The sequence below is a fragment of the Vicia villosa genome, linkage group LG1 (assembly GCF_029867415.1).
Source record: "Vicia villosa cultivar HV-30 ecotype Madison, WI linkage group LG1, Vvil1.0, whole genome shotgun sequence".
In the NCBI taxonomy this organism is placed as follows: domain Eukaryota; kingdom Viridiplantae; phylum Streptophyta; class Magnoliopsida; order Fabales; family Fabaceae; genus Vicia; species Vicia villosa.
The window spans coordinates 81,666,276-81,675,874 of record NC_081180.1 but is presented as its reverse complement, the minus strand read 5'-3'; the positions used below and the strand labels follow the sequence as shown (position 1 = coordinate 81,675,874).

Genomic DNA, 9,599 nt, shown 5'->3' with positions numbered 1-9,599 from the left:
AGCATAAAAGTAAATTTAGAAGTTAGTAATTAGAAGTTAGTTGTCAAAGTTAATGATCAATAATGGTTAAATACTGAACTAATGTCAAAGTTGATGAAAACTCATTGGAGGATTGATAATACCAAAACCTCAAGTTTTCAAAGGTCTTGAACCAATTGTCAAATAATCAATCATCCTTGGGCTTATTAACATAGATTTAGGCCACGAATGATCATTTTCTGATACGGGGCAAAATGTAGCGCTATGTTAAGCAATTCCCAAGTAACTTATATGGAAGTCACCCTACAACGAGGTCGGTCAATAACACTTATGTGTTTAAGAACAAGTTAGAGATATGACATAGAAGATCATTCTCCAAAACACTTGCAACACATGTAAAATAACAAAAAAAAAAAAGGGATTGAGATGAAGGAGGAGGGGAATGGATCAAAGATAAAATCAAAGGTGTCAAGATGAATTCTTTTGTCTTTATGGGATTTCATCTTGATGATCCATCAGAAGAATGATAAAATCATAACCTCTTCACAATAGATACCCCAAGACTTATACCCACAAATAAAAAAGAAAAGAGATGGAGGGAGAAAACAAATAAAAGAAAATAAAAGAAATTTTAAATGGTCAATTAAGAAGAAATTCTTGATGAAATACTTAATGAGTATCTTAACACCAAATAATACCATAATAAAATCAGAAAAACTATATAAGAATTTTAGAAAAAGGTTTGGTAATTTTCAAAAACATAAAACTATTTAAAAATGACCAAAAATGACTAATTAATTGGAATTTATTGATGAAATACTCCAAGGGTATCAAAACACCAAATAAAAATCCCAAAAAATAATCAGAGGTCAAAAACAAGTCAACAAGTGTTGACAAATTATTTCATAATTTTTGAAAATCAGAAAGTATTTAAAAAACAATTAAAACAAAAAAAACAAAGGAAAATTCAAATAAAATATCAATACTCAAAATAAAATTCCACAAAAATATTCATTGGATAAGAAAATAATCAAAATATTTTTAAGAATTTTTTGGGATTTTTTAAATGTGATTTGATATTTAAAATGAAATAAAATTCAAAAATGATTAAAATAAAAAAAATCTTAAAATAAAATAAAATATCATATCATATGAAATGAGACACACCATCATTGGATGCTCTCATCAATTCACGCCCTTGGATCTTTTCATTAATGCGTTGGCAGGATCTCTACGCGCATTCCACCATAGGCCCTCAGTCAACTTGCTTCATCGAGCCAAAGAAGGTCTAACCAACGGAAATAAAACAAATGTCCCGCTATCATCGGTTGAAGGATGCCACTGCATTGTCTTCAACCTCTAGCTTTCAAATCTTTAGATATTTAGGGCAAAAAATGAGTTTCAAAAAACGAGATTTAGGGCATCTTCAGATTCACATAGTAACTTGCTCAAGAGGCTTTATGGCATGATCTTGGTAGCTTTAGAAATATGATTTAACAAAATTTAAAATGTTCTTGGAAAGATTGCATTTATAAACTTGAGCATAAAATTACAAGTCCTCAAAGTTGGTGACAACAACTGCTTCAACACTTAGAAAAATTTCTAAGTTTTTGACCTCTATGAATGCATAATTTTGAATTAGGCTTTCTTACAATTGGCTCGTGCGTTTTCTATTTTTCTTTGAGCCAAATACTCTTCTCATCAAGATGAACACAATTAAAAAAGAATCACTTCCATAGGTCTTGTAAATTAAGAGATATGCCTTTGACAACTTGAGCAAAAATAAGGCAATCATGCGAGGTCATCATCAAACACCTTTGTGCATGTCTCAAATGAGTGCCTTAGAGCTTGAATTGATCAAAAGTCCCAACATGAAATTTGTAGAGAATAGAAAAAATTAGCTTAGAGCCAAAAGTTATGAAAGAGAAAGTTAAAATTGAGCTATTTGTACTTGAGGTCAGTCTTGCAGACATGGTATGCCTTAAAACCTAGGCATCTTAAAATGACCTATAATGTTTCTTTTCCTTTCATGATCTTCCACTCAAAACTTACTCTTGATCTTTAAATACGAATTGAATTAGACACATTCAAGATTACTATGCAAAAAGAATAGGCTAAAGGTGATAAAAATAGACCAAGTTATGATCATTTGAAGTAGACATACAATTCCTTGAACTTTCAAAAGGAGGACCTATAATTTCTTCTCACGTTTGATGACTTTCTTCATAAATTTTCCTCTTGACTTGTGAAGATAACATGTTGATGATGTCAAGGAAAATCATTTTCAAAAAGAAGCACTAAAAAATGTTGAAAATTGAGGGAGTTGTAGTCTTTTAATCATAGAATCAAGAACTTGTCAAATTAGGTCAAACTTCTTGAATCAACTATGAATCGTTTGAACTTTTCATGCATAATAGAGCATGAAGGGGGTACATAAGACCTTGAAATAAGGTTTTCTTTAAGCACACTTAATTGTGAGGTTCATAGATTGGGGAAACTTGTTGAAGAATGCATGGAAATAAACACATGAACCTATGAAGTTTCTTGATGAACCAAGCTACATAATCTTGAGATAGACTTGATTAAATGAAATGGATAGATGCTTAAAATTTGAATCTTAATGATGAGAATAACTACCTTGATGTTTAAGACTTTTAGCTTCCATGAATGACCCATTGATTGGGGTTAATCCATAAAACCCTAGCTTTAGGAGAGAGTAGAAGGCACTTGCTCCAATAACCTACAAGGAAAAAAGCTATGAAAGAAAGAGGCATCTCTTTGGTTAGTGTAATATAACAAATAAATATTCACAACCTAAACAAACATGGGTGCTTAGTCATCCCTCAAAGACAAGATCAACACAAAGCTAAAATGGTTAAACTTAAGATTGTGATCTTGATCAATGGTAAAGATGCAAATGATTGGGGAATCTTAGGGTCAAAAATTGGGGTATGACAGAAATGGGTTATGCTTACAAGTGAACTTCGTGTTTTCAAAGGGGATATTAAGAAATTTTTGAGACAATGATGTTTTCTTGTGGAAAGAGACAATGAAAACAACACTAATTCAACAAAAGTGTGTAGATGTATTAGGTAATAATGCATGTAGACCTAACACAAGTAGAGAAGATAGAGATGATAGATAATATCTAAGTCCTTGAATCATTTTATTCCTCATACAAAATTATTCCTCATACAAAATTCCTAATAATAGTTATCAAAGAGAAGACCACAATGAAGATGTCAGTCAAACTTGAATCATTTTATATGATCAAGTCCTTGGCACACATGTTTTGTCTGAAACAACAACTTTACTCATTTTGAATGGAGGAGATTAAATATATTGTGTAGCAATTGTAGAAATTTATCAAGATCATTAATGACATACAAAATATTGAGGTGAAACTTAATGATGATCACATGGTTCAGCTCTAGTAGATGTCATTACCCATATTTTGTGAGGATTTCATGGATGCTCATATATAAGGTAAGGAAGAAACTATTACCTTAGAGGCGGCTAATTTGGATATAAGAACCAAGGAGTTAACAAAATTGAAAGAATAAAAGGTTGATGATCGTATGAAGACTTTATTGTTAGGGAGAGTGGAGAAAACCAAAACAGAAAGAAATCAATGTCAAAGTCAAACTCCATGGTTTTTGATAAATCAAAATTAAAATGCTTAACTTGTCATAAATCTGGCCACTTCAAGAAGGATTGTTACAAGAAGAGGAGCAAGGGTGATACAATTGAGATTATTGTTTCCTCAGATGGTGATGGTTATGAATGTGTTGGTACACTAATGGTGATGATTTTGAATAAAGAAAAAGAATTGAGTCATGAACTCAAGATGCTCTTATCACATGTTCCCAATGAAAGAATAGTTTGAGACTTTGGACCAGAAAGAGAGTTGATTCGTTCGACTTGGTAACAGTAAAAAGCTTGCTAAGTTATTAGTATTGGTATGATTAGACTTAAAATGTTTGATAATCATGAGTCTCTTCAATCCATTATGAGGTATATTTCCGAGCTTAAGTGAAACTTATCTTCTATAAACATCTCTAATGATTTAGGATATTTCACTAAAATTAAATGTGCAGTGCTGAAAATTTTTTATGGTACATTGATTATGGCTAAAGGGTCTAAAATCTTTGGATTTTATATTTAAGATGGTTCTACTATTATAAGTCATGGATCATTAAATAGTCAAGAATTTCATAAAAAAAAAAAAAAACTATGGCATTTAAAATTAAAGTTAAAGATGTTTGGTCGAGCTACCAAAAAGCTCTTTCTTTCTTGAGTTAGGTTTATACATTATTATTATTATTATTATTATTATTATTATTATTATTATTATTATTATTATTATTATTATTATTATTATTATTATTATTATTATTATTATTATTATTATTATTATTATTATTATTATAATTATAATTATTATTATTATTATTATTATTATTATTATTATTATTATTATTATTATTATTATTATTATTATTATTATGTATTTTAAGTGTTTTATGTAAATGGAGTTATGCCTAAATTAATCTATCAAACAAATTTAATCTTTCATCTTATTCATAATACTTGTTATATTTGCATTATGTTTGTGGATCCATGAGGTTCGGATGGGTTCTCATAGATCTATATCATGGGTATAAAAATAATATTGTTGGGGATCAAACCCATGATCAGTTCCACTTTTTCCTTCCGATGCACTTTCAATAACACACTCTTCGTTACTTTGTTCGCAAAACTAAAGTAAAACTCATTTTCAACTGAAAAAAAATAATTATTCTTAGTAGTGTCTACACAATCATTAATTAACAAAAAACATTGACAAACATTTTGTCTTTATTTAGCCATAAACTCAACACAGGCAAATTAAAAACAAAGGCACAAACATTAATATGCATTGACTTAGACTAGGTAAAGCCTAAAGCACATCTACACACTAATATTTTATTAATGCTTCAAATAAAACTTAGTAATAACCAAATCCCAGCAGCAGAATACCCACTTGATTCATCATTTGGACATCTTTGCAGCTAATTCTCTGACCAACTTAGAAGCAACAAGTGCAGTCATGTTATTGATAGCATCACGTTGTGGATTGTATTCAACAACATCTCCACCAACAATGTTACCTTCGAAGTTGTGAAGAATGTTTAGAACGTCTCTTAGAGAAAGACCTCCAGATTCAATGTGAGACACTCCTGGAGCATAGCCTGGATCAAGAGAATCTAAATCTATTGATACATATACACCTTTCACACCTTCACCAGTACCAAGTTTCTGCGCAATTAAATAAATTTATCAAGGTTCAAAAATTAAATATATTAAGCATTATAAAATTTGATCATAATAAAAAACAAAGAGAAAGAGAAAGAGACCAAGTTCTCTAAATAGTCGCGTTCTTTTGCGAAATTTTTCATTTCGTGTATTTCTACCCCATATTTTTTGCCTTGTGCTCTTCCTTCCGCAGTTATTGATCGTATACCAACCTATGAAAATTAATTAATGAGTTAGAAGCATTAAAAAACATATATTCGCAATATATTTTACAAACTGTAATCATAAATTTAAATTGTGGTTCAACTCGCAATTACGTCTGTAGTCATTGTGGATGCTGTGATGCGTATTTAAGCAGTTGTATAGTGAATATTAATCACAAAGCACTTGAAGTATGTAACATGTTAATAAATGAAATAAAGATTTGAAAAAATACCTGCACTAGTCGATTGGCATATTTACCCTCCATGATTCGAGCAAAGGGTGAAGCATGTGAATAATGGTTATCTTCAAAATTTTCATAGAGATCAGGATGTGCATCAAAATGAAGAATATCAACTTTTCCTCCAAGCTTCTCAGAAACAGCTCTAACAACAGGATATGATATTGAGTGATCACCTCCCAAAACTAAGGGACGCAATGGAGGCTGCAAAAATATTATTCAATGCGAAAAAATATGAGAATAAAATAAATTCTTGTAAAGACCATAAAAATGAAGAATATGATTAGTAAGTATACATGATCCATCACTATCTTGACAGAATCACTGATAAACTTCATTATTTTCTCTTCACTGACTCCTAAATTTCGCATATCTTGGACTGGGATATCACCCGCATCCGCTAATATACGCGGGTCAATTAAATCCTTGCCTACAGAAAAACAGAAAAATGTGGTGACTTGAGTTCGAATCTAAAAATTTATATAATAAACTTTTGAGTTAAAATAGCGAAGACTATGTGTATACCTTCTTCGGTTGTTGAGTTTGTGCTATCATCCCAAATAGCCTCCCTAATGCGAGGAGGCGCAAATGCTGCGCCTTCATGATATGATGCATTGTGTCCTAAAGGTACTCCAAGAAGAGTTGAAGTTGCTGTAGCACCATTCAGAAGAGTCTTTGCAATTTCTGCCTATACAAAATTAACCAACTTAAAAATTAGTGATGGAAAATAATCCCATTCTACCTTTATCATGCGTCGAAAATTAGTGACGAAATTAGTGACAAAATTTAATGGTGAAATTTAAGAACATTTTTTATTAAAATTTATAATTAATTTCATGATTTTTTTGTGACAAATTAATTAAAATAAGTCAGTTGTGGAAATAATTTGCCTTAAGCTTAGCTTTTTCTTTGAGATATGTAAGTGATGCATTGATCACACTTTCTTGACCAGCATTTGTCAATTCAGTTACTGCTTCTTGACCTTTATGGAAATTGGAGCCTAATGCTGATGTACTTGAGATCATCTTCTGTAACAAATGAACAAATAAACATTCAGCATTTTATTTTTCTATAGAAGTCAAAACTTTTGTACCATTTTTTAAAAATCTATATTGTATGACATAATTTTTTTCTTCAATATTAACTAAAATAGTAAAATATAATCCTTTTACTCATATCGTCTTTGAAGATGTGCTACCGCCCAAACTTAAAATTTATCACGGTGTCTTTGTAGATGTGCTACCGCCCAGACTTAAAATTTATCACAGTTAAAACGTACTTAAATAAAATTTTATTAGATTTATCACTATTAAAACATAGTTAAATTAGAATTTCCAAAAACATAAGACGGCTCTACTTTTCGTTACCTTAAAATTTGTTTTTCCTTGAACAAGTGAAGGTGAACCATCTATCATACGAGTTGATCTGTCCAGTGTATGCTTGAAGCCTCTGCGTGCTAGGATTGACATCATTTTCTGCATTAAAACACTTAACATTTTATACATGTTGCCTTCTATTTTAAGAGAAAAATCCTGCAGAAATTTGTAAATACTCATGAAAATATTATGTTTGTTAAAATATATTTTTTTTAATCTTACAAACATATCATTTTTTTTCTTTTAGTTTCTATAAACATATTTTAGTTGATCCTTGCAATATGGTTTTTTTAAATTATTTTCGCTTCTTTTTTTAGTAAAAAATTTAAAAGGAATATTACACATATTTAACAAAAAATAATTTCCACATGAAAAAAATAATGAATAATAGAACAAAAAATATATATAATCTACACATTCAAATGTTATTTGAAGTAATATCTGTAAACAATGATGTCTTGTTAATAAATATCAAAGAATGACATTGCAAGGATAAAAACATTTAAACTATGAGTAACATGATTATTTTTCTAAAGCAAATAATATTATACATAAATAATATTATACAATAAACTGAAAAATGACATAAAAAAGAGAAATTCTTGCATGAAAATGACCTTAAATTCATATTCTTAGGAACAACTAATAAGAAGAGAGTAATTTTTTAATTTATTTTAATCTTAATTTTGTTTTTAATTGGATTCATGGGGTGATTGAGATTATAAAGGAGAGAGAAAACTCTTGATTTATTTTTTAATTAATTAAAATTTTGTGATTGATTGTGTTTAAAACAATTTCTTATGTCCGTGTTCACCTAAAAAAATTTCCATAAAAAATACCAAAACAACTAATGAATCTGATAAAACGAAACAACAACAAAAAAAAAGGAAAACATCAAGAGAAACTACCCATCCAATGCAAAACTAGAATATGTGGTAAGACAAAAACTAGGAGCACCAAGAAAAAAAAAACATAAAATACATTAAACACAATAAAACTATTAAATGTTTTTAACATTACAAAAACAAACTCAAAATGTAAATTTTGAGCTTTTAAAAAAAGAAAAGAAAGAGAACAATATCTAGGTATCTTATATATCTTACTACTACGTACCAAGTTCTCTACTTTCTCTGTATGATATAACAAAGAAAAATGACCAATGTATGAAACTCACTATGTTAAGCAAAGGGAATGACCTAGCTATTTATAATGGGAGATCACTTACATTTCTAGGGTACTCACATATATTATATTATTTAACAATTAGTTTTTTATTTTAACGATTTACATGTTTAGATAATGTCACGTATTTTTTAACTTATCATTACTTGAATAATGTGGCGCATTTAAAGCATACAGATAGATATAATGAAAATGGGAAAACGGGAAAATACTTTAAATGTTGAGGCTGGTAGACAACAAGTGGAAATTGAAGCAACAAGGAGATATTGGGCCTGAAATGTGTTAAGATTAAAATGTGAGTAGTATGAGAGAAGATTTAACAATTAAACTCCTCACCCCTACAAAATTTAAAAAATTTAAATTAAATTAAATTTACCCCCTTTGAAATTTAAAATTGGATATAATGAAAATAAACCGACAGTGTCAAGCAGTTTTACACTGTCAGTGAAATCCAAACGATTAATTTTTGTAAACGTTTGACTTTTTCTTTAAATCACATCTAAAATATTTATTTTTAAAGGTTGTGATGCACTGACCTTGTAAAAATATTTACACTGACAGTGCACTACCTTTAAACTCTTTAAAATTTTGTTCACTCTTACACAATATATTTGGATTATTTTTAAATAGGTTTTCCAAAAATTTACTCACAACTTATTAGTGGATAAATTTAAGTTTTCGAGTGTAAATTTGTATATTGGATTTTCCAAATTGATTAGTGGATAATTTGTAAATAAGATTTTCTGAACTTTACTCACAACTTATTCGGAGATAAATTTATGCTTTTGTGGGTGATTTTGATTATTGAATTGCTAAGTTTTCCGAATTTTCAATCAAAATGTTATAAAAAAGATTTTCATAAATTTACTGACAGCTTATTCGTGGGTAAATTTATGTTTTCGTAGATAAAATTAAAAGTGAAAGATATTTAAAAAGAAATCTACAAAAAGTTTTTATTTTGTAAGCAAGGAATCTATTAAAAGAGTACTGGCGATTTTCTTGCTTGATTACAAGAAGTCGGAAAAATCAGAGAGAGGAAAAATTCTCTTCCAATAGCAACTTAAACTAAGCAAGTGAAATGATTCTTGCAAAAATCATAAAGATTACAGTTGGAATAAGAAATATTTCCTATGATAGACCACCTGCACAACGTCAATTTTATGGACAAAATCAAATCGTAGACATTACAAATCGTCTCTTTGAACAAGATATCATTCCTTTGATTACAAACACACCAGAAGATCGCGAACACCACTACCCTTTCCTTTCCTTTTCAAATTTTTAAATTGAATAACCTGTTATACCAATTAAAATAGATCTTCGGA

At 29.3% G+C, this 9,599-nt stretch overlaps 1 protein-coding gene across 1 annotated transcript; it reads right to left on the bottom strand.

The window, feature by feature from the left end:
• Positions 1–4,785: 4,785 nt before the first annotated feature.
• Positions 4,786–8,298, bottom strand: LOC131610738 (arginase, mitochondrial-like). Its single transcript, XM_058882778.1, has 8 exons — positions 8,206–8,298; positions 7,084–7,191; positions 6,607–6,744; positions 6,242–6,404; positions 6,013–6,146; positions 5,711–5,920; positions 5,376–5,486; positions 4,786–5,277 (listed from the first exon to the last, which is right to left on the bottom strand). Exons 2-8 carry the CDS (start codon positions 7,186–7,188, stop codon positions 5,011–5,013), a joined length of 1,128 nt encoding a protein of 375 aa, XP_058738761.1. The 5' UTR covers positions 7,189–7,191; positions 8,206–8,298; the 3' UTR covers positions 4,786–5,010.
• Positions 8,299–9,599: the final 1,301 nt, after the last annotated feature.

Excerpts from the sequence above, each read along its gene's own strand:
- LOC131610738 (XM_058882778.1), bottom strand. The coding sequence starts at position 7,188 with ATGATGTCAATCCTAGCACGCAGAGGCTTCAAGCATACACTGGACAGA. Across the intron at positions 6,405-6,606 it reads AAGAAAAAGCTAAGCTTAAG|GCAGAAATTGCAAAGACTCT; the intron begins GCAAATTATTTC and ends AATTTTGTATAG. Across the intron at positions 5,921-6,012 it reads TCAAGATAGTGATGGATCAT|CCTCCATTGCGTCCCTTAGT; the intron begins GTATACTTACTA and ends ATATTTTTGCAG.